Source organism: Salarias fasciatus, chromosome 18, assembly GCF_902148845.1.
Source record: "Salarias fasciatus chromosome 18, fSalaFa1.1, whole genome shotgun sequence".
In the NCBI taxonomy this organism is placed as follows: Eukaryota; Metazoa; Chordata; class Actinopteri; order Blenniiformes; family Blenniidae; genus Salarias; species Salarias fasciatus.
In genome coordinates, this window is record NC_043762.1 from 7,019,851 (window position 1) to 7,043,953 (window position 24,103).

The 24,103-nt window shown below is 47.2% G+C and overlaps 3 protein-coding genes across 4 annotated transcripts in view; all 3 read right to left on the reverse strand.

The window, feature by feature from the left end:
* Window positions 1–1,004: 1,004 nt before the first annotated feature.
* Window positions 1,005–23,148, reverse strand: rab31 (RAB31, member RAS oncogene family). 2 transcript variants are annotated; one of them, XM_030114673.1, is made up of 8 exons: window positions 23,143–23,148; window positions 8,976–9,012; window positions 6,972–7,051; window positions 6,307–6,388; window positions 4,736–4,807; window positions 4,347–4,453; window positions 4,161–4,270; window positions 1,005–4,071 (listed from the first exon to the last, which is right to left on the reverse strand). In XM_030114673.1, the coding sequence occupies exons 2-8, from the start codon at window positions 9,009–9,011 to the stop codon at window positions 3,974–3,976; spliced, it is 585 nt and encodes a 194-aa protein (XP_029970533.1). In that variant the 5' UTR covers window position 9,012; window positions 23,143–23,148; the 3' UTR covers window positions 1,005–3,973. The 2 variants fall into 2 exon arrangements, with proteins under 2 accessions (XP_029970533.1, XP_029970532.1); XM_030114672.1 differs by lacking the exon at window positions 23,143–23,148 and having other exon boundaries at window positions 8,976–9,162.
* ralbp1 (ralA binding protein 1) lies at window positions 10,240–16,850 on the reverse strand. Its single transcript, XM_030114670.1, has 10 exons — window positions 16,788–16,850; window positions 14,815–15,115; window positions 13,567–13,998; window positions 13,151–13,500; window positions 12,696–12,857; window positions 12,459–12,590; window positions 12,149–12,259; window positions 11,950–12,071; window positions 11,752–11,872; window positions 10,240–11,659 (listed from the first exon to the last, which is right to left on the reverse strand). The coding sequence occupies exons 2-10, from the start codon at window positions 15,062–15,064 to the stop codon at window positions 11,339–11,341; spliced, it is 2,001 nt and encodes a 666-aa protein (XP_029970530.1). The 5' UTR covers window positions 15,065–15,115; window positions 16,788–16,850; the 3' UTR covers window positions 10,240–11,338.
* twsg1a (twisted gastrulation BMP signaling modulator 1a) overlaps window positions 17,617–24,103 on the reverse strand; it is a 10,491-nt gene continuing 4,004 nt past the window's right edge. The window contains exons 3-5 of the mRNA XM_030114671.1: window positions 22,444–22,543; window positions 18,779–19,039; window positions 17,617–18,084 (exon numbers count right to left, since the gene is read on the reverse strand). Coding sequence (XP_029970531.1) covers window positions 17,903–18,084; window positions 18,779–19,039; window positions 22,444–22,543 — 543 coding nt within the window. The 3' untranslated portion in view covers window positions 17,617–17,902. The remainder of the gene's footprint in view (window positions 18,085–18,778; window positions 19,040–22,443; window positions 22,544–24,103) is intronic.

Genomic DNA, 24,103 nt, shown 5'->3' on the forward strand with positions numbered 1-24,103 from the left:
TTGAGCTTGGGCCGCGGGCAGCGGCAACAATATCTCCCTCGGTGTACTCCCCAGGATCCCGGTGTCCCTGCCGCGGTGCAACGCGAGGGCACTCGGGCGGCGCCGTGCTCCTTGAAAAAATGGTCGCCTGATGTTGTTTTGCCATTACCTTGCCATCAGACCTCACAGAGCCCTGCCAGGGAGATGTTGTAGCGGCAGAGCTCTCGGGACAGCAGGGTGGCAGCTCCGGAGCGGAAAAGTGTCTGGACATTCCATTTGGCAACATGGGTCCTCTGACGAAGGTCGATACGTACTCATTGGACGGGGGCAGGCTGGGGTCTGTTACCATGTGGGTCAGTCCGGATTCTTCCTCTAGTCAGTTTTGTAACAAATGAGGTTTCTCCTGGGTGGGTTATTGGCCCCCCGCAGGACAGCCGGTTGGTGGGGCTGCCACTTCACAGTGTACCGGCACACTAGGGTTTGTAGTCAGAGTAGCCCTTCTCCTAGACAAACTGCTTACCAAGGCTGACGTGCCCCTCATGCTGGGGCTATATGACATAGAGGCAAGTCCCCTGGGTGGCAGATAGGGGTTCCCTCCTTTGGGGGGGTTGCACCTGAATAAAACGGAATAGGGTGCCGTGGACCAACATAGCCTAGGAGAGGGACAACTCTGACTCCAAACCTGGGTAGACAGAGCTTGTCAAAATTATCTTGATGTAAAAATTTTTGTCATTTTTCACAGCAATTCTTTGTTTTTGTTTTTTTTTTTTTAAATACACATTTTCATCGCATATAATCATTAAACAAAGAAACAAAAAAAACCTTTCAAGTTTAAATTTTCATGTTATTTTAGTCCAGCTCACTCAAAATGAACTAATAAGTGTTTGATACGGTACTCGGCGCTAAACAGTTCAAGCTCCCTACAATATGTGAGATTCCCTGATAAATGATGTTTCCTTTATCTGTTAAGAACATTTTAACTCCTGAGTGGGTGAAAGAATCACAGAAACACAGAAAAATAGAATAATTTCTACTTTATTACACAGATTAATACACTGAAATTATTCAGAGAATACAGGAAGCATGACAGAGGCGTTACAGTTTGCCTGTTAGTTGGTCAGAATTCATCACTGTAGCAGATTTGAGAGCCACTCCAAACGTTTTTAAGACATTTTATTTTTAAAAGGCACTTACAGGGTGAAGTCGTTTTGACGCACATCTTCAAATAGGAAGTATTTTCTACCAAACTGCACTGAAAATCTGCAGAAGATGGAGTCAGAATAGCTGCTGCTGTTGATGGACGGATGTGTATGAGACAGATTCACCACAATAAACAGCTGATTTTTCACTTTTCAGTGCACTTTGGTGTCATTTCTCCACAAAAAGTGGACACGTACTATATTACAATAATTAAAAAAAAATATACCAGCATCAAATTTCATGAAAAAGGCACACTTTTAAACATTCAGTTCATTTGTAATTGTAAACCTATTTTCTTTTAGGTAATTGCAGAAATAGAGTTAAAATCTCAAATCAAAGCACATTTATTCTTTCGATTCTGATACTGACATGGTAGACTTTAAGTAACATCCAACTAATACTGGTTAAAACTATTCAAAAGTGCTGTTACGTGTTTATCAAAGTGGTCAAATCCAAATCTCAAAAGAGACTCGTGAAATAGGAAAATCTTGCTTTACCGGTGAGGGGTTACCATGGCGACTGATATTCTCAAAATCCAACAATAAGGCACCGTTCAACAGTCGTTTTAGAGACGGGTTAATATATACAGCACATCCTCTTTGTATCTTCACCCACTGGAGACATGCTAATAAGAGTAAAATGCAGATTTTCTGATAAAAATGAAGCCTTCAGCAGGCGAATCCACTGTTCGGCAGTCATCCTGTCATGAAATACATTTCAGCATGTAGAAAACATCTTTAAGACATCACTATGTAAACAATTCGAGTATCCGTCACAGTGTTTCAGCAGCGGGGGGGAGGGGGGGGGGGGGGGGGGGTGTCATGCTGTAAATTGCTATTTTTCATGCCTCTAAGCTGTTCGTCCTGCAGCTTTACGGTTAAACCCTTATGTAGCGAATGTTCATGGAAACACATGACGAAGAGGAATGTAAAGCTGCTGCATCGACATCGGCCTGCACCAACCCAACTTTCCCCTGATATACTGAGGTGATAAACAAAGCTCTGTAGGTACAAACAGTGTCTATTTAGTAGGACTTCATATCAAAAGAGTGGCATTTTTAAGCCAAGGCACAATGAGAATCAGAATCTTTGAATGGAAACAGTTCAATCAACACGTGACGTTTAAAGCACATCGATTATAATCGCTGACTTTTTATTTGTGCCGAAATTTCAATGTCAAATTCTGGAATGCAAACAATCAATAAACCTTTCAAATGTTGGTTAATCGGTTCAACTGTTGATTCCAAACTGAAAAGGAATGAAACAAGGAGCTCCAGAAGAAAACTGAAGATGCTCTGTTCATCTGAAATCCATGAGTTTCAAAACAATAAACAAAAGTAAACTGAATAAAGTCCTGTTTACACCAAAGTGTTTCAAGTGAGAACGCATCGTTTTTGTATTTTCATTTCAGAAAAGTTTCATTTTCAATCAGCAACATTTCGAAAACAGTACCCGTTTATATGGAAACGACAGAAACACTAAAAACAGTTTAGCTAGCATATGGGGCCACTAGTGTGTTCTGTTTGGACAGAAGTGATTGGAATATGGACTGGAACCAGGACAATCTGGACTGGGACCAGCATCAGGAGAATATGGATCAGGACCAGGATCAGGACCAGAGGTATATGGACTGGAACCAGGACCAGGACCAGGACAATCTTGACTGGAACCAGGACCAGGTCCATTGGCTTCGCTGTCTCCATGGAAACCAAGTGTTCTCACATTGTTGCATTTCCCCATTTACACAACAACAGAGTCAAAGCATTTTCAAAAAGTTGCTTTTTCATGCTGTTCACACGACAACGGAGACGAGTTCAGTTTTTGTATTTAGACGTAAATGCAGCTACGAGTCATGAACTTTTTCCTTCGACCAAGAGAAATGGTTGCCTGCCAACATTGTCGCTACCACTGCCAGTTTTGGACACGACCTGGGGGAAATGCTGGCTGGTGGGAAAACTTTGAAAACAAATTGGTTTTCCCAGAGGAATGACGTGAGAATGTCAGAATGTCGCCGTCATCGCTGAAAGGACAGGAAATACCTGGCGTTGTGTTTTTTCCAGGATCCTGATTGGCTGGCATGGTTTCATGCTCCTCATTGCATCGCCCCCTACAGGTCTGGCATGCACATGGTAGCCCTGAACCAGCTTTTCAATGCAGGTCTGGGTAAACGTAGATTCTTTTTTTTTTCCATTAACGTGGAGGGAGAAATATCCGTTTTTGTAAATACCTGGTGATGTTTAAACATGGCCTCAGTGGCTCAGAGCACACAAAACGCTACAAAAGTTTTACGTTTTCACTTGAAAATGGGTAAACAGGTCCCTCATGACGTGTGTTCACCAAGTGGTCAAATAAGATTAATTGAGGAAATAATAATGGGAGTCTAACTAAGATAACTAAGACTTGACATGTGGTAAAGCCATACTCTCAAAGCATAACGGTCAACCTGAACAGGATCATCTGCTGTTGAGACCAAGTCTCTCCCAACAGAGCAAATACATCCACTGTAATTCTGTCAACCACCACTGGAGGGGGCCAGACGGAAGGCTTTCTGCCTCCTGACTCTACCGCTGCTGGAGGAAATGTGCTGCCTGAAGCTGTTGACCCAGATAATACTGCTGGAGGGTCCGTCTGCTTTGTGCTGCAGTCGAACCCACGTGCGAGCTGACCTCAGTCCGGCCGTCTGCCTGTCCGTCCACCGTGTCGTCTGTCCCACCCCCGGGACACTGTGTGCATTGTGGCCGAGGTGGGGTAGAGGGTGGGTGGAAGCCGGCATCATCAGCGTGCCTCCCCCCATACTAGCAGCACCTCCTGGTGGACGGAGCGGGCTGCCGGGTGAGCTTGAAGGACTCGTTGCTGTCCACCTCGGCGTTCTCCAGTGGGGGGATCTGTTTACCTGAGAGGACGGGGAGATCGTGGTCAGACCAGCCCTCCAGAGCCAGGACGGAAACATTAACCCAGCGTGACGAAAACAAAGAAACCTACTGATTTTCTGAAAGAGCTCTTCTACATTCACGGCATTCCTGGCGCTCGTCTCGATGAAAATAGCTGCGATTGATTCAGCAAACTCCTTGGCCTCCTTCATCGGAACTTCCCTGTGAAGGAGACAAGAAGCGGCTGATAAAGTGGGTGAAGTGGCTTCAGGTTAAAGGACACCGACAGAAAACCCACCTGATGTCTCCTAAATCATTCTTATTCCCTGCTATCGCCACTACGATGTCCTCCGGGCCGTGTTCTTTCAGCTCTTTCACCCACTTCTTCAGTGTCTGGAAAGAGTCCTGCACAACAAGAACAAACACTGAAAGAGACTCTGGAGTCCATTTTTGTAGCTAAATGAGAATATGCTCAACATTTTTCTCAGCCTGTGTCATTCCTTCACCGCGTTAAGTTTCTCAAACAAGTTTCCATTAACAGGAACGGAAAGAATGACATTGGTAGGCCAGTGAAGCACGGCGGCTAACGGCCACAGCAAGGCAGTGGAGCTTCACATCAGACACAGGTTTCATTTTATGATTCTTGGAGTCTGTTATCAGGTCTGAAACTGTTACCGCCGCTCTTACCAGTTTAGTTATGTCATAGACGATGACGGCAGCCGCCGAGCCTCGGTAGTACATCGGCGCTAATGAGTGAAACTGAAGAAGAAAAAGAGAGGAAGCAGTCAGTGGCTCACATCAGGTTTCAAGGACACATTTGGTACTACACTCAGAAATATCAACAACTGTGATTCATATAGTTTTCTGAGATTTATGTGCTTGTTTAAAGGAATTGAATTTCCTCTCCGGCTCCAGCCCTGTTTAAGTTACGATCAAGGTTGGTCTAGAGTTTAAAAAAGGAACAGTTCATGGAGCGATTTTCACAGCTGTCTCATATTTTTGCTAAAATGTCTTCAGAGCAACCTTGTGGAGAAGTGTGTGACTGTAAAACATGATGCAAAAAGAAGCCTATTCAATGTTTTCATATAATAAACTGTAACTATAGCAGTGACATTCCAAGCTAAATACTATGAAATTGTGATATTACCATGCAAAACATTCCAAAATCATGTGGGAGGAGGGGAATGGAGTAAGTTAGCTGCTGCTGCTGCTGCTGCTAACGACCCCTCCAGCTAAAACAAAAGAGGAGTTTTTGGAGCTACTTCAGAAGTTTGATCTGTTCCAGCTACAATAAATGACAAGAAAAGCCTGCAGCAACGTGCAACACGCCACAGGAGACGAGGACGGCCTGCCGCCACTGTGACAACTCCAGGTTCCAGAGAGACGCCTCGGCTAATGTCCATCAGGTAAGCTAGGTGGTTAGCTGAAGGAAACTCATCTCAGCTAGCATTATGTGATTGATATAGGATTAGACTGTTAAGATTCTAAGATACTTTGCTTTACTTTGGAACAAATGGGATGAAATAAAACCCGCTGTTGGTCCTTTCGGGATTCCTCGTATCGCTGTGCACATCAACACATTATCTGACTATTTATCTACTTGAATTAATTAAATACTCAAGACAGTAAAAAAAAAAAAAAAAAAAAAAGTGTGACCAGCTCAATTTTTTTTAATGCTCTGAATGTCCAACTTCCAGGAAGTTGAATACTATTGGTTCATTTGGTTTGGGGGTGGGGCTTAGGGGTCTATTTCAGCCACTTGAGTCTCATCAGAGGCCGATTATTCTCACTACATGTGCATATTTTCATCAAGTCACAGCATGTTAGTGGTAATTCTAGTACTTGCTTTAATGTCTTTTCAGTAATATTTCCTATTTCACTCCGAACTCTCACCCAGTGAGCGTCCAGTTGGCTTCACAGGATCCATCACACAGACGGTCAAATGCAGCGAGAGTGTCTTTATCATGTCTTCACACACTAGCAGGAAACATTTGGACAAGATTTTCCATGCTGTCAGAGTATCCAGCTCCACTTCACTGTGACGTCCCATTACCTTTGAACTCCGTATGAATCATCCAGTTTCATGCCTAATAATAACTTTGTGTCATGAGTGCCGCCAACAGTGAAGTGATTGTGTCACTCGGAGCTCCCGCATGCACAAAGTCATGGAAATTTGAACTTTATTTTAGAGAAAGTGACTCAGGGAGTCACGCTGTGTGAACATGAAGCCGGCGCTCAGTAAAGGCAGAAGAACTCACCCGCTCCTGTCCCGCTGTATCCCAGATCAGAAACTTGTGCAGTTCGTTTCCGCACGGCACCGTCTTCGTCAGGAACGACGCTCTGAGGAAACAGAAATGATTTCTTAAAAAAGTACAGGACAAAAAAAAAAAAAAGCTTGTAGCAGTAAACGGAAGTTAGTTTACTGCAGCCGTTGTTGCTGTAGAGGCACAAAAACAGAGGAAAACAGATGATGACGCTTGTTTCGATGACTTCTGTCATTTTGTTGCCTGGTGCATCCCAGATTGTTTAAGGAAGGAGCTGAAGCTTCCTGTCTGCTCTTTCTTTATGAAATGATGTACCCTCATTACTTCCTTCAGTTTGTACGTGCACACATAGCCAATACTCTTCTAACATGACAGCGTGAAGCCGGCCTCGTCTTGAATTAACAGACGGCGGGGCGATCTGACCGGGAGCTGGACCGGTAAAGTCAGACGTTGGGGCTTCGTTGCTCAATGCGATGTGTCACGTCGTCCTTGAGCAACAAACACACTGAAACACATGTTCACCCGACAGTGTGTAGAGGAGTACAAGTGAATAGAAAATGTTCTGAATGTGGTCAGATGTGCTCTCCAGTCCATTTTATTTCATTCGCCCGCCCCCGGGGTGACTGATTCCCCGGTGCCACGCTGTGTGTCGCACTCACCCTATGGTGGGACTAATGTTGTGGTCAAAGTGATCCTGAACGAATCGGCAGACAATGCTGGATTTCCCCACGCCGGTGTCCTGCCAACAGAGAGTCACATGTCAGAGGAGGAGCAGCGCCATGTCAAGACGCTAAAGTCATCTTTCAATTATTCAAAAGTCTGAGGAAGAAGTGAAAACACTGATTGAAATGAGGAATTCTAAACCAAGTCCACTAGATCCTGTTTTCTCCCTGGTTTGTATCTAGAAAGATACGGGTACATTCAATCAATCAATCAATCATACAGTGAAAGGGAGGAAGCTTTTGTGGACCTCAGCTTGTTAGCTTGTTAGCTAGTCAGTGGGAGAGTGTCCTGAGTGGTTGAGACAGATGTTATCAGAGTTTCCACATGTTATCAGAACTTCCACCAGGAAGAATCACCTATACACCGAAAGACAGGCAGCATACATTTGGAGACTTTTTCCGACTTAAACCAAACACCTAACCTTTTTAAATGGCCCAGATAACAATTAGAAACTTCCTGATTTTTTTTTTCTTTTGCACACTTGATGTGTAAGCAAAGTGAAAACGCATGAATACATGTACAAGAACTTTGTTTTATGAATACACCACATTGTTTATGAGACACTGACACTGAGTGGATTGCCAACGTTCCTGATGTTTGCCTGTTTTTTGTTTAGATATTATAAGTACTTTCCGTTTCTTCAAGTCAAGTCAAGTCAGCTTTATTTATAGAGCACATTTACAGATGGCTTAGCCGCGCCAAAGTGCTTCACATAGTGCAATCGATAAAAATAGACATAAAAAGTGGGTAAAAGTCAAAATTCATAAAAACAATCAATAAGACACATCTTGATCTTAAACACATGAACAAACTAAAAGCAAACTAAGACATAGTTGAAGGCCAGCGAGAAGAGGTAGGTCTTCATCTGAGATTTAATAATCCCTACGGACTCGGCTGCTCGGCTTCTTGTTTGTTTCCTTAATCGCTTTTCATGTTTATGTGCAGTATTTTTTTTAAATGCAATAAATAATGCGTATATAAACGCATAAGACTATCCAGTAATCTTCACTTCTAAGGAAATCTTCAACAGATTTACAAGAAACACACTTTTTTGAGGAAATGCAGCTTTTTAAGCATCCAAGTCCAGTTTACACGTTTTCATGGGGTTTGATTGGTGCTCAGAGTAACTGAAAACGGAACTTTGAGAATGGCTCCTGGGGTGGAACTTTCTAATAACGTTCCATCTACATGGAAACGGGGAAAACACGACTTTTGCTCTGCACATGCTCAGTAGACGGACAGTACGAGCAAAGTTTGTCACGACTTCCCCGTGCATTCCTCCAAAATTTCAGTGTTTCCATAGTTTCCTTATGAACTGGAACTTTTCTGAAACTGAAATGCGTTTTTTACTTGGAACGTTGTGGTGTAAACGGCGCCTGTGGAGGGATGGGAGAACAATGGCAGCTCTTGTCTCAGAGCAGCAGATAGGTGAGGCCTGGACGACCCTGAACTGAACGGAAAAACAAGCCTGTTGTTGAGCGTGACAGGGGCGGCATGCGGCGCGTGCACGGAGGGGGGGTGGGGGTCTGCGGCGGATTCTAAAAAAAAAAAAAAAAAGACGCAGCGACGTGATTTGCTGACGCAGCCCAAAAAAAAAGTAACGGTCCGGCGGTGACGTCACGGCCGATGAACTGTCAGATCCTTCCGACAATTAAAATAAATAAAAACCTCACGGTCATGAAATCAGACGAGACGCGAGACACGGATTAAACCGCCACGATGAGAGTCAACTCACAAACTCCAGCCGGGAACATCTCCGACTGAACTCAGGAAATCTTTACGAAGTCCCTGAGTTCACATGAAATCGGCACTTTTCCTGCTGATGTGTTGTTTCTGGTTAGTTCCCCCCGCAGACGTACAGGAATTCACACACACACGCACACACACACACACACACACACACACACACACACACACACACACAAACATCTTCCACTCACCCCTAAAAGACAAACTTTGAGCTCCCTGATCGCCATGCTGAGTCCCGGGCGCCGTTCAGACCATCGTCCTTCGGGCCCTTTGTCTCGTCATGCTTGAAGGAGGTTTGATATTTTCCTCCTCCGCTCGGTGAGGAGACAGACCCAGCCCCGGAGACACACACGGACAGAGCGCGTCCACCCGAGACCAGCGCGCGGCCGTGCGTAAAGAGCGCATCGCGCACAGCACGTCTTCCGCTGGAGAGCGAAAATAAAATCCCTCTTCAGAGGAGAAACGCGACGTTTCACCTCGACGTTCACAGCCTCGAAAGGGTCCGGAAAAAGCAATAAGCTGGCGAGAAAAGGCGTGAAGATGGAGTGAGATGGATGGACTAGATGAAGCGGCACAAATGTGTTTTGCGCTTTTCGTTTTTTCACACAAAAAGACGCGAATCTTCATTTTGTTCAACATGAAAGTGAAGCATATAACTGATAACAGACGGAAAACTGGAGGGAGGTTTGTAATTCCTCCCACTGCAGTCCGTTCTGTGTTATGTCCAGGTATACAAGTCACAAAACAAATAATCTAGACGATTGTTTCTGTTTACATGTGTTCAGAAAGCTGGGTGGACGTATTTAGTCTGTATTAAACATTAAAATGTTTAGTTTGGCGTTGTTTGTTTAGTAAGTGCGATAAAAATCCTCCTCTTCTCCAGAGAAACGCGCTGAAACAACCTAAATGAACCACTAACTGAAGGAAGACGCTCTTTGGATCCCAGCCTGAAGCGCGAGGCCTCGGCAGACTGGACCGAGCTCAGAATGAGCCAACTCAAACTCTGATTGGCCGCTCTGCCTGCTTGGACTTGGGATTAAGATTTAGATGTTTAGCAACATTCAGACAGATTAAGTGAAACAGATCATTGAGGCCGTGCCACGAAAAGCGCTGATATCTTATTCTGCTCTGATTTTTAGCATTTCTGTGTCCAAACGAATGAACCAACGTAAAGCAGACGCTGTGTGAAGGGCAGCTTTACAGCAGGAGTTTACTCTGAAACTTCCTTTGCTGACATCCGGCTGTGTGTTTCCGTTTGTCTCCACTTCATGAAGACTTTCCAAATAGGGAACCAGTAAAAAAAAAAAAAGAAAAAAGAAAAAGGAAAGTAGGGTGGTTCCGCTATCTCTTTAAAGACCCCACCTCCCTCTGCCCTCAAAATGGATGCAGGGTTTGATTCACTGACTGAAAAGTGACTTGAGAGCAGTTTCAAAGGGAAGAGCCGGAGATGAAAGCTCCAGATTGACACTTTATTCTTCACAGCATTGATCCTGTCTGCAACAACCAGTTACAAAAAGCCTGGAACGATATGAAAATAAGCTCCGGGGAGGTTCTGAGCTCATCAGGCATTCAGCCGCTTCCTGATCAATAACCACATGAGATTGCTTCAATCCGCCCAGCAGCTGGGCCAGTAACACAAACACAAACCATACACATCAATAATAATATTAAAAAAAAAAAGAAACACATGAAAAAAAAAATAAACACAGGAGCTGAAAATACGGTTCATTTTACAATAATATACAGAAACAGGTTTGAGGAAGTCGGACCGCGCCTCTGCTTTTCATGGATCACATGTGAAATGATTAACAGGTTGTTGATTTAGTTTGTTATGTGATGAAGAACATCACTTAAAAACAAAACAGCACATTTAAATACACAACAGAATCATCACAGACTCATTACGGCGTCCTGAATCAACCTGCTGCTTTACGTTCTGAGGCAATAAGTGACTTTTTGCTGTGTGTTTAATTGCCGTTTTACACTTTCGTTGTGCTGCAACGTTTCTGTGCATCTGATGTCCAAAGAAAAGAAACTTTTACAATAAATTCAAACATTTATTCATATATTACTAATAAGCCATCACATAAAATAATCATATTTGTCGGTTGGTATTCTTCTGAACACCTCTTAAATATATAATCTATAGGCTAATGTTGATGGATGGAAGAGCTTTGGGGTTAGTGGTTCTCTGGGGAAGCCCCGCCTCTTCAGGGGAAGCCCCGCCTCTTAAGCTATGGCACAGTGTTCTCTGTTCATGTTGGGAAGGGACACAGTGGACAACAGAGATTATATCAAGTCAAATTACATGAAAAATAAACTTTCTGCACATGGTTCCCCCCCAACCCCCCCCTCCTCTTCCTCCTCCTCCTCCTCTTCCTCCTCCGTACAGTCTTGTCAAGGCAGTCCGAGTCTCGCAATGGAAGCCAGCTGCAGGCGACTCGGATCCTAGCGTTTTGTGTTTTGAGCGGGGAAATAAAGAAACAAGCGGATGGACAGAATGAGAGTCCTTGGCGGCCGCTGGACGGACACGGCGGCGTGGGACATGGAGCGCTCACACGCCGGCGTCTCTCCGGTCTTTGCTCGGCGACGGTTTCGAGGGATCCTTCGCCGCCTTCCCGTTGGCCGCCGCGGCCGTGTCGGTGGCTGCGGCGGCGGCTGCGGCGGCGGCCACGGCGACGGAGCGTTTGGGCTGCTCCTCGCTGCGCGCCTCCGGGCTGGGCTGCGGGGGCGGAGCCTGCTCGGCCGGCGGCTGCGCCGTCACTTCCTGCTGCTGCTGCAGCTTGTGGCTCTGCAGCAGGCGGAGCTGAACGCGCAGCTCCAGGATGGCTTCCTGCTCCTCGTGGATCGCCTGGTTCAGGTGCGTGTTTTTGTTCTGCGGGGCGACAGGAAGCGAAACGCCGTTCTTAAAGACCGCTTCAGAACGGTTCACTCTGATTGGCCGACACGCGGCGAACGCTTTCCCACCTCCAGTTCCTCGTTCTGCTTCTGCAGATCTTCCAGGATCATCTGCAGCTCCTCCTCGTCCTCGCTCTCACTCTCGCTGTCGGAGGAATACTCCTCCGTCTCGCTGCGGCCCTGCTGCCGGCTGAGGACGAGCGAGCCGCCGGGTTACCGTGCCGCTCGCCGTGACCTTCGCCCGCTCTGCCCCGCGTGTCTCCTTACCTCTGGATGTCTGCGATCTCGGCCCGCAGCCGCTCGATCTCCTCCTTCTCCGTGGCGATCTGCCGGCGCAGCACCTGCTCCAGAGAGATCAGCTCCTCCTGCTCCGTCAGGATCTCGTTCTCCTGATGGGAGACAGGAAGTGGAGGCTCGTCGCGTCGGGGGAATTTCACCTCAACCCGTCCCCGTGCGGACCACCGACCTGGGCGAGCAGGAGGTTGATGACTTCCTCTTCATTCTCGGTCATTTCCTCCTTTGAAACGTCTTCTTTGGACAGACTGGCGATCTCCTGGGCGATTTTACTCTCACACTCCTGAATCCGCAGTGAGAAAGGAGGCATGATTCACCTCAGAGACTTCCGATGCGAGCCCTAATCTCCAGACTTCGCTCGAGCTGCAGATACTGAGGCTGACGCAACAGTCTGCTCACAAAAACAACCTCCGTGTGTTAATTAAATTTTAAAACCTACTGATCAGTGCTTTCCATAGCGTAGCACGCCGAGGTGTGTTTACCTGACGCTTGGCCTCCCTCAGCTTGCGTTTGAGAGCCGTCAGGATTCTCTGGACCTCCCAGAGTCGCTCCTCTTTGGACAGGTCCTTCACTCCGGCCTGCAGGTCCCGGTGCAGGCAGTTCAGGAGGAACTCCTGAAACATTGAGGTTAAAGGTCGTTACGGCACGGCGGCGAGCTTCACATGACAGCTGGTGTCGTTTACCAATAAACACAGAGGAGAAACGAAACGGACGCCGACCTGCCGGCGGATCTCCTCCTTGATGCTCTCCTGGGTTTCGGGCAGAACCGGCATGGCGGCCATGTTGGACCAGCGGAGGGGCCGCACCACGGGCTTCAGCACCACGTCCCCGAACAGCTCCCGTACGTGGGTGAAGAAGACGTAGAGGACGCGGTTCCCGATCTGTGAAGCACCGGAAGCGAAGCTGAACTCCACTGAAATGTCTGCATGTTTATTTATCCCCCATTAAACTGACCCAGAACCCGACTCGCTAGCTGAGAGGAGTGTGTATTTAGCGTTCCTGTGGGTTCTGCTGCCGCTGCCGGCTGTTTAAATAGGCCAGTGGCAGAGGAGTTCCCTGTGGGAGTAAATTAACTAAACTGGGGCACGGTTTCAGAGATGAACGGCGGAAACTCGCCAGGTTCTTTCTGTTCAGAGACACGAGACCGAGTCGACGCCGCTGTTCTTTTCCTGACCTGTATGGTGGGATTGAGGACGATGGAAATGTTCTGGATGTTCATCTTGGTGTCGGCCTCGCGGGCGATGACGTGGTCCATGTGCGTGACGAGCCAGGAGAGGAGCAGCCGGCTCTCCGCCGGCACGTCGGCCAGCAGCCTCTGGAACTCGGCCACCTTCTCGGCCTCCGCCTGCCGCCCGCAGGCGTCCTCGAAGCGCTGGGTCAGGTCGCGGCCCAGCAGGTTCTCGGGCAGCTCGCGGAGGTACTGCTTCAGCAGGCTGGCCACCGTGTGCGGGTCGTACTCCTCCAGGCAGGGGCACTCCTCGCGGTCGTACGCCGCTTTCAGCTCGTCCACCTTGGACTTCATACCTGAACAGAAGCCTTCATTAACCCTGCGTCCGGAGCGGGGCGTCGAACCTGCGGCGCGTCTCCTACCTGACACCCGGTAGATGCCCTCACACTTCATGCCGTAGTTTTCGATGTAGTCCACACACTCCCTGAAGATGGCGGGCAGCTGCAGGCCGTCGTACAGCGCCGTCCTCTTCACGGCTTCGGCCAGGGGGGCTCCGAAGATGGGCCTGAAGGTGGGGGTCTCCACGGGGACCGGCTCCGCCTCCGCCGTCGGCTTCTTCTTCTTCTTCTTCTCCTTCCACTGCTTGACCACGTCGGCGGCCGTCAGGTCTTTGGACTTCTTGTCCTTGGCCTTGTCCTCTTTGGGGCCCTTCTCCTTCACTTTGAAGTCCTTCTCCTTCTTCTTGGAGAAGCTGGGCTTCTTGAACACGTGGATTCCTTTGGAGCGCTTCATCTTGGACGGGCTCTCGGCTTCGTCCGCCGAGCTGTCCTCCTGGAAAGCGGCGTATCCCTCCGCTGAGAAGATGAAGGGAGAGAGAGCGGGTTAGAGACGAGGCAGAGAGACCCCCGTCTGTCTCATGTTTTACTGCTACGACTGAACATGGAAGAGAAGAAGCAGGAAGGGAGAGAGAGAGAGAGCGAGAGATGATAGCAGAGGAGGGGGAGAACGGGGAGTTGGAAAAGAGGTCAGCCACTGATTTAGCAGCTCCCGCTGCGTCTCACACCTTCTCTTCAGAACACACCGAGGAAATAAATACAGGACTGATCGAAACGCATCGAGTCGACTCGTTGTAGTGTCAATCTCTTTCAATCATTCCCAGCAGGAGGAGACACACCTGCACTGAGCTCTGTGGGAGAGTCCTGAAACCGTCAACCTCCTGCTCTCTCCCACAATGCACTCATATCCAAACTAAATCCAGACATGTCTCACCACTGCGAGCAGAAAGCAGGACGTTCTCACTAATAACGGCGAGACATGAAAACATCACTGCTCTGGAAGCAGCTTCCTGGTCTGAACTCCCTGATCTGCAGCAGCGTTTAGATCCCAAGTGGGAAACGATGTTGATACAGTTCTGTCTGCACAAAATAGTGTGTGAGAAAACGGACATTTTCATCAATCCAAAACCTGCAGGAAACGTGACGGATCAGCCAAGCTAATCCAGAGAAAAGTCTTTTAGTCAGACTGCTGTTTCCCAGTACAGTAATACACTGACACACCTCCAAAAGTCAAACTTCTGTCCTCCTACGACAATCGGGTTTTGCATATTTCACCACATTGTTCTCAACCCCCCTGACGACAGCCCTGTAACAGCCACGCCGCTCATTTCTTACTCCTTTTCTCCTTTTTCTTGAACTTGTTCTTCTTCTTGCTGTGCTCCTTGTCGTCGTCGGAGACGTAGGCGTCCGGCGGCTCGTGGTGGTGTCCATCGTGGGGCGGCGACGGCTCGCCCGTTCGGTACAGCCCGGGGAACTTGGTGGGGCTGATCTCCTCGGAGCTGGGCGTGCGGGCCACGCCGCCCGGGTGCTCGGCCCGCCGCTGCTCGGCGGGGCTGCTGCTCGGGGGCAGGAAGCACTCGGTCATGGCTGCTGCGGCCTCCTCAGTCCTCACGGGGACATCATCTCTCCATCACACCTGAGGAGAAGAGAAACGTCAGTGAGACACGATGCGCAAAGTTTCATGATGGAAGGAAGGATGGAGTCTGTCATGATCTGATCAAACTTTACAGCCAGTCAGGCCGCCGTTATCAGCAACTTCACTCGAATTCCAAACTTAACAGAAAATGACAGAAAACAGATTGTACAAAACATGGAAGAAAGAGGAATTCACCATGATTTAAAGGAATTAGTGTCTGCTTTGCCCTCGAGAAGGGCCGTTTCTTTATTAAGAACTAACTTACTAGATTAAACCTAATAGATTATAGATAATTTGGGCCTTTTATTTTACACTTGGTTAATTCAAAATGATATCGAACCTGATATATTAAGATTTGGTCCTCAGGTATGTAAAAACAACTGGTCTCGCCATTGATTTGACTGCTGGTGGGTCTGCCTCGTGCTTGTTATTTTCTGGGTATTTTTCTTTATTTATTTCACATCTATATTTGTGTTTTTCCCTGTTTATCTGTATGTACATGTGGGTGAGTGGGCATGTTTATTGCTCTTGTTAAAATTGATAGAAATGTTCTTAAAAAATGTGCATGGCTGAAAAAAAGGCAAAAAAAAAAAGTACATTTCCGTGTTGTTCAGTGTCTGCCCTTTAAAGGATTAGCCTTCTGATTCTTTGAATTCTCACTGAGGAAATCAGTTTGCAGAAAATAACATTATTGAAGTAATCACATGGTTACATAAACAAAACAAGAACAGCAATACTCAAACTTTTTTAAATAATGTACTAAGGTGGCAGCTCAGTTTAAGAAAAAATAACTTTGTCTGCATTTCAGAAACCATTTTAGCAAAGTTGATACAAAACAAAGTATTTTGAAGTTGCAACACCATGTCTTTGACAAAAAAATGAATAAAGTGTAACATTAATATTTACCCAGCAGATGGGGCTCTGTCATACAAACATCTTCACATCCTCTCTGACACTTCAAAAACAAAAACTGCAGACCCAAGGTGGATTAATTCAGACAGATATTACTCTCAATGCATTCGTTTCCATCATCGAGACGTCTGTATGGTTGAGCTGATGTCGAGTTAAAACCAGAATAGGAACTTTAGTGCTCAATTTGAGAAGTTGATCAATAATTGTCACGCAAATGTTGTTCTAAATAGTCCTTTTAACTGTGAACGGACGCTCATATGGGTACTGTAGGCTATAAAACAACCGTGTCAAGAGTTAAAGAGGTGTCAAAGATGAGGTGCTGCAGGTCAAAATAGGAAAATATATAATTATCCATCTGTTTATTAAGAATATCTTCGTTTTCTGACGAAGAGTAAACCTGTGTTGAACCTTAATCCACCTTCGCTTTGGGAGATTAACCTCGCCAGGCCCTGTGTCCACACAAAAACATCCTAATTCAAACATGTCGACACTCGGCTGTTCGTCCGTGACTGCGAATTTACTGATTTTAACCGTATTTTTCATTCCAGACGTGTGGAAGTGTTGCCCTGCTCTGAATGGGCCCATATGCTAACGCTAGCGGCGCTAGCTGTTAGCCAGCCTGTTCCGTCGCGTTAAAACCTCCCGATTCACCCAAACATCACCAGTGTGACACGTTGAACTATCTGCGCGTATTTAAACCTGTCTCGAGTCTGGTGTGCAGGAGTTAAAGGTGCAAAAGTGAAAAGGTGAGAAACTTTACCAACAACTGTCCCGTTCGGTAGCACAGCAGCTTCCGCTTCTATGTGTACTAAATAAACGCCTGTGCGCATGCGCAGAAGTACAAGTGCGTGACGGGAAATGTAGTCACAGCGCTCAGAACTTCCTTTTGGAGTTCTGTCACGCAGATTCACACATTTTCCAGGGTTTTTGTAGGGAAAAAGTTATGAAGACTGTCCAGGCTGCAGAGTTATTTCCATCTCAAGTGTTTTTAAAAGCAGCTGCAGCCTAAATTTGGAGGAAACCACTTGCTATTCGCAACCGTGTGTACTTTCCCCAAAGCTGCGGTTGCACGCAGAAGGCTGGCAGTCATCAGGACATATGAAACACATTAGCCCTCTGATCTCTGTTGGCACCGGCTGCTCCGAGCCACACAGCTGCGGCGGCAAAACCAGGCCGCGATTCAATATCATAAAAAAGAAAAAGAGAAAAGACAAGGTCTCATTGTGTGTCTGGTAGATGAGTCTGTGCATGCCAAGTGGGAACATAATCAGTGATAGGGCACCCTGCTGCCTTTTTCAAAATGTGCTGGCATCACAAAGAGCATTTGTGTCAGGCGGTGAGAGACTGGCATCAGAAAATGTTCCTTTCTTCTCTCTTTTCGCTCGCATGAGACGGTCAGTGAGCACACCTGTGGACCAGAATGGTATAATAACAACTCTGTTTCCCCAGGAAATGATGCGTTTCCTGACTCGGGCAATTCCAGGCTCAGATGAGAGCGGGAGACAGGCCACTGAGAATAAACCTTTACCTTTTTCACCCATTTTATCCCCAAAGCAAAGATAATAAACAGAAGAAGAAACAACAGGTCATCATGTCAAACCACCTCTTTTTTATTTGCCATGAGACTGGGATTTAGTGGATCATAATTGTAAAAATATTTATATATACCTCTAGTAAAAAAAAGACACTATTGAAAACATCTAAAAATATACAGTGAGAAAATAACAGCAGAAAGAAACAATTTGCAGGGGTGGGAGGAGGGATGTTGGGCGTATTTTACAAGGTAAGTGAGGAATGCTAACACATAACAGTCATATTTCCCTCTGCGCTCAGTCCTGTGGGGCGGCCCAGACGTTTGGTGCCGATACGTGCGCCTCAGAAGAGGCAGTTCATGCACTTGACGTCCTTGCTGCCGTAGTCCACGCACTCGGGCCCGATGCACTGGCAGCAGGCGTTGTGGAACCAGCGGTACTTGGATCCTCCCATGGACTCGCAGTACAGCTTGCACTGACGGATGGACACGCAGTCGTCGAAGTACACCACCGTGCACATGTTCTCTGAAAAGGAGCGCACGCAACGGAGACGTGAGTCACACACATCCAGTAAAAGTGCTTTATAAAAACAAGCAATTACCTTCCAACCTTTACTTGAAGGGTGAGGTAAGTTTGTTGCCTAATACTAAAACGGCTCCACATGTTTTGGTTAGCTTAATGAGTTACCTCTTCAGCTCCGCTTTTACGGCTTCATAGCAAACAGCAGCCATCACCCAGCCAAAACAACCACAAGAGAACATGAAGGCCGGGGCAGCGGAGCAACAGTTTGAGTTTTAACCCAGACCTCTCTGGATCAGGGAAAACTCAGGACTAACATTGAAATGAGGAATCTGACAGGAGCAGAAAGTTTTGCGCTCGGTGTTCCTCATCCTCTGTGACTCATTGAAAATCTTTATTAGTCATGTGGAGTTGACGCAACTGCGCCGCAGGAGCTCCAAAACGGCTGAAAGGACACAGATCATCAAGCTCCAAGACTTTTTTCTTAAAATATACAGATGAGACGAGTCATTTTTACATGTTCACGACTTTCGGCCTTTAAATCAGGACGACTCGGTCACTCTTACACTCTCCTATAGTGATCTCATTTTAAATTTCTAACAATCTTTTCAGTTTTTGGTTCAGTATAAGTCTTGTTATTGATACAGAGTGTCATTTTTTTAATGTAAGGAATGAAACAATCTCTTGGGCCGGTCGGTACCTCGGGTGTCGTAGCTGGCGTGGATGCTGTTTCCGGGCACCGACACGTTGTGCGGCTGGCTGTCCAGCGACTCCAGGAAGGACACCAGGTTCTCGTGGTGCGACAGCTCGTCGGCCACGGGGAAGGAGTCCACCATCATGTTGATGGGGGCGTCGCCCTCCGTCAGGGCGCGGAAGAGCGAGGGGATGGGGCGGTGCAGCTCCTCCACGGTGCTCTTGGACGTGGCCGGGGAGTCGCTGTAGTTCTTGGGGTTGCACATCCCTGATGGAGAGAATAGACACATTTTTTCACGCTTTCAGGAAACAAATTCTCTTTTAAAACCACCGAGGAGCAAGTGGTGTGCAAACAAATACAATAAACACCAAAATATGAACTCCAGGGTGGGAAGGTAAAAGACTGAGCACCGAAAATGACAGTTAGTTATAATTCATGTTAGTTCTAATTTAATGATAGTTCTAATTTAATCAGGGAATCTCAAAGTTTTTACATTAACTCTGTATAATGTGATGAAACTCAGAAAAACCAACATTCAACCAACCAACTGCCCCTTAACATGCAAATTCATCCTCCCATCCCAGCATATTCACTCAATCAGACAGAAATTTTAACAGTAGAAACAGTAAATTAAATAAAAAAAAAAAAATAAAATAATAATATTTGACTTTGGCACATGAATTATTGTATATAAATCAAACATATTTGAAAGTGTTTATTTTTAATTGGAATTGTCTTTTTGTCTTATAAAAAGTAAAAACTTCCGTGCACATTGTAAACATACTGACACTGAAATTTTAAAAGAGTTTAATAAAATGTATAAAAACTTGAGCAATAAATATAACAGGAGGTAGAAAGTTTAAAAGAGAGAAATAAAATGTCTAAAAACATTCAAGTCAGTTTTTACATTTTTCCTTTCAGCTGTAATGAACCGTTCACTCCAGAAGTGACAATAATTGAGCTCATAAGTGTGTGTGTGTGTGTGTGTGTGTGTGTGTTCTGTGACGGATTGTCTGAGGTGTGACCTGCCCTAATCCGTAGTCAGCTGGGATAATCTGCAGTGACCTCTGACCCTGAGCTGCGAAGCTGGACGGGGTGTCATGTACGACATGTTCACAAACGTCTCACCGTTCACCATCCGTTTCCATGACAACGGTGCTCAAAAAGCAGCTTCATGGAAACGACTTAATAACAAGGTGGAACTTTTCGAAAACTCCCCGTCTCCATGGAAACGGATAAAAACAAGTACAACAAGAACAAGTTTACATTCACCGTCAACTCAGAGGCATTGTTTGAAATATAACACACACACACACACACACACACACACACACACACACACACACGACCGGCGGAGTGTTTTCCACATGTTTCCGCGCCGCTCCGTCAAACCGCACCACCCTCAGAAGACTCTCGTCTCAATTAAGGCCTTTTTTAACACTTCATTTCATTTCCAGATACAGTAGCTCCCCCGGCGGAGCGCCTCTTCCTCCGATACGATCTGCCCCAAACTTTCACACCAGTCGGAGCGAATTACTGCTAATGGGAAAATCATTTAATGGGGAATGGAGTTTGACAGAGGAATTGGATTACAAACCCCGGCTCCAGGCAGAGCCAGAGCAGCTGGTTTAGATAAAACGTCCACATGGGTCCTCCCTCTGTCCCCCCCCCCCCCCCCCCCCCCCCTGTCCCCCCCCCCCCCCCCCCCCCCCCCCTTCCCCTCTGAAAACACACCGTCCTCTCCCGGCGCTACTCCTAACCACTCGCAGACACACACACTTCAAAGCAGACCCACTCGGAGCTGTAAGAAGGAAGCAGGCACGGAGGAGAAACAACATCTGCCCAGCTGCAGCGGCGAGTCCGCCTCGTCCGCCTCGTCCGCGTTACAGAGCGTCAGCAAAACCAGAAGCAGTATCTGTGTGTCACAGCTGATCTGAGAGCAGGGAGTCGAACCGGGGCTTATGGGTAACGGCCCGTCGGCGCCGCGGACGGATCACCCCCGAAGCGAGACGGACCGAAGGAGCAGGAAGAACCCCCGAGGAGCCGCGGCGAGTGAGATAAACAACCTCAAGAGCAAAGAGAGAGACGGCGAAGGCAGAGCGGCCTCCAGACGGAAAAACACCGAAACGACGGAATAAATCACTGAAAAGACACGAGAGTCAACAGGAACCGAGACGGTCGACAGTCAAGACAAAAGAAAACAGCAGAATGAGGCACAGAATGACCACAAAGACACAAATACGACCAAAAAAACACCCATGACAGACTGAAACACGACCTCAAAGAGCATCAAACAAGACACAGTAACAGAAAAACCGTCTCTCAGTCCGTCTGACAGTCATTTAATCGGTTGGAGATGAATCCGTGGTCCAGCGGCGGTTAAGACGCTCTGACCTTCACTTCTGTTTCTACTGTGCTGAAAATGAACCGTGAGCCACGAGACGACCTGGAAATTTATCTACTGGATGAAGTTTAAAGACGGACTGCTTCAATTCAAATCAGTAGAAAATCCAGTTTTGCTCTTTTTTTTTTAATATGCTTTAACTTTTATGGTATTCATTAACAAAATAAAAACATTGAAATATCAGCATTTTACCCATAAACCCCTCCTCCCTCTCCTACTGACCCGGTTCTCCTCCTCTCCTGGGGTTTTTCAGCCTCCTCCTCTGAACGGCGGAGTCGACACTCCCCTCTCGCTGTTTTCCACTTTCAGAAATCCGGATGTTTTGCCCCCTCACACCTCGCCGTGCCCCCCTCTCCTCTCCTCTCCTCTCCTCCCCTCTCCTTCCTCCTCATCCTCACCCTCTCCTCCGGAGGGCTGGGTGGAGATCTGGCTTCGCTCAGTTGGCACTCGTCTCGTATCGCAGCAGAAACACGACGGACACGGAGTCGCGTTTCTCAGCGAGGTGACGGAGACACGAACAAGACTCCCGAGGAGAGCAGAGAGGAGGGAGGCCTGAAGCCTTCATCACAAACGGCGATACTGAAGGATGCAGGAAACTAGAGCCACAGGAACCTTTAAATTTAAAAGTTTTTTCTTTTGATGAAAATGTCTAAAAGTGACAGAATCAACATAAATCGGAGTTGAATGAAACCTTCTGGTGTTAGACAGTGAAACGTCTCACTGTTTTGTCTGCAACTCTCAAAATAATTCAATAAATCTATGTTTTCTGTGAAGTTTTCATCATTTTCTCGGCAGCTTGACCGGTTTGGAGCCCCCCTCCGGCCGGTTTTGGCCCGCAAGCCTTATGTTTGACACATTTAAGCTTAATCATGAAACTATTTGTCTCATTTTTCTGAAGTTATTTCATTGAACAGATAAATCATGTTTTTGTGTTGATGCTGTGTGGAATCAACATGGTAGAGATTATTTCAAGTTTAAAGAAAAAAAAATTGAAATAGATGTTTTAAACTTTGACTTAAAAATGATGGACTATCACTAATAAATTCAACCTAAGTACAAAAACAACATGATTCACACACCGTTCAGCTCGAACTGTTGATTTAGAGGCAGAAACAAACCAAACTGAACTGATTTCTTCCCCAGATGCTCCAGCGTCTCTCTGACGGACCTTTTCTTTTTCTTTTTCTTTTTTTTTAAATAAAGCAGGGGCCTGAAGTCCTCCCCGCGTCTGCCCGACCGGCTGCCGGTCCTAAAAGACGCCGCTCACCCACGCAGTCGCAGCACTCCTCCCACAGGTTCCCCAGACACAGCATGCACTCCTTACAGCAGGAGCAGTTCCCGTCGGACGGGCGGCACTGGCACAGCTCCTGCAGGGGGCGACACACAAACAAACAAACAAACAAACAAACAAACAGGTCAGACGAGCTCGGAGCATCGGGGACAAACTGACCAACAGCGTTTATTCCTTCAGACATTTCAGGATTCCTGCAGCTGAACCGGATTCTGAAGGAAAGGAGAAAAGCTGCGTCCGCTTTATTTTTAAAACTGAAGAAGAAGAAGAAAAAGACTCCAGTTCCGCTTCGCCGACCTCGGTTTGGCTTCCCGACTGAAAACTGCTGCATGGAGGGAGAAACTCAACTCGGCTCCTTCTTCAGTGTTTTATAAAAGAAGAATGTTGACTAAACAGGGGCCAGGGAGGGGGCGGAGCTTATTCCAGCCATCAAGGTCAAAGGTCAAGTGCACCCGGGGTCACCAAAAAACCAGCGGAGGTGGGTGGAGGTTCAGCGCTGACGGCGCAGGCTTCCCCGTTACGAATACGATGAGGCGCGATGGGAGGACGAGAGACGAGTTGAGACACGGAGAAGCGACCCGCCGCTCCGCCGGGTCCCGACACGTCCCGCTTCCACGTCACTTTCCTGATGGCTTCACATCACACGAGGATTAAAGGGCGGCGGCGCCGAGCGACACGCCTCCAGAAGAAGAAAACGCTTTTATTCCAGGCTGCGCCGTGAGACGAGGAAGTCTCCAGACGCTTCATCTGTCAGGCTTCCTGCAGCCGATTTAAAGTTTAACGTAAACACTCACACGACCACGAAGTGAAGAGAAACGCATGACTGTGAGCGGCGGCCACGGCGTTACGTCACCCGGCTGCATGTTGACGCAGCTGTTCGCTCGCCGGTCTGCACCGTCTGCCCCGAAAACCACAAGAATCTCAAACAAATCCAGCTTTAAAGCCAGATCTGCCCTGAAAACCAGAAGAATCCTGCTTGAAAACCATCGAACACGCATCAAATGTGTCTGATTCGAGGGCAGAAAGATTAAATAGATCAGATCTATTGAATTAAAAAAGGAAATGTGACTGAAAACACAAGGAAATTAAACTTTTTAAAACACTTTCAGGTCTATGAATAATGACATTCTACTGTTTTCTGAGTTCCGGGAGTAAACAAGCGATTTTAACCAGAATTGAACCGAAATGAATTCTGCGGTTTTCAGTTCGGGACGTGATTCAGTTTGACGAAATGTTTTGAAGGAGTTTCTGCAGGAAAACGTGACCCTGAAACCCCGAGATGTGGGTGAAAAGAGGCTCCCCTGCCCCCCACCCGCCCCCCCTCGCCCCCCCCCTCGCCCCCTCTGAACACTGAACAGGGAGCACATTCCTCCACGTCAAGGTCAGCGCCACCGGGGGGAGGAGGGGGGGGGGAGAAGAAAACACCTGGAGAGCAGAACATGCCCCCCCCCCCGTTTATATCGAAGCACAGCCCTCCTCGTGCACGCCGGCGGCCCCTCCTCGTGCACGCCGGCGGCCCCGGGCTGACTCACCAGGGAGGGATTTGAAAAACCACACGCCGCTCGCTTAAACACCGGCTTCTCCGTCCCGGACCGCCGCCGATCGGCCTCCCATCCCGCCGGTAATTACGCCTCTG

Coding starts and splice junctions, on each gene's coding strand:
- rab31 (XM_030114673.1), bottom strand. CDS start 9,011: ATGGCGATCAGGGAGCTCAAAGTTTGTCTTTTAGGG. Junction 6,389..6,971: donor AACATTAGTCCCACCATAGG/GTGAGTGCGACA, acceptor CTGTTTCCTCAG/AGCGTCGTTCCTGACGAAGA. Junction 4,454..4,735: donor TCTATGACATAACTAAACTG/GTAAGAGCGGCG, acceptor CTTGTTGTGCAG/GACTCTTTCCAGACACTGAA.
- ralbp1 (XM_030114670.1), bottom strand. CDS start 15,064: ATGACCGAGTGCTTCCTGCCCCCGAGCAGCAGCCCCGCCGAGCAGCGG. Junction 13,501..13,566: donor GGGCATCTACCGGGTGTCAG/GTAGGAGACGCG, acceptor GCTTCTGTTCAG/GTATGAAGTCCAAGGTGGAC. Junction 12,591..12,695: donor AGGAGGAGATCCGCCGGCAG/GTCGGCGTCCGT, acceptor TCAATGTTTCAG/GAGTTCCTCCTGAACTGCCT.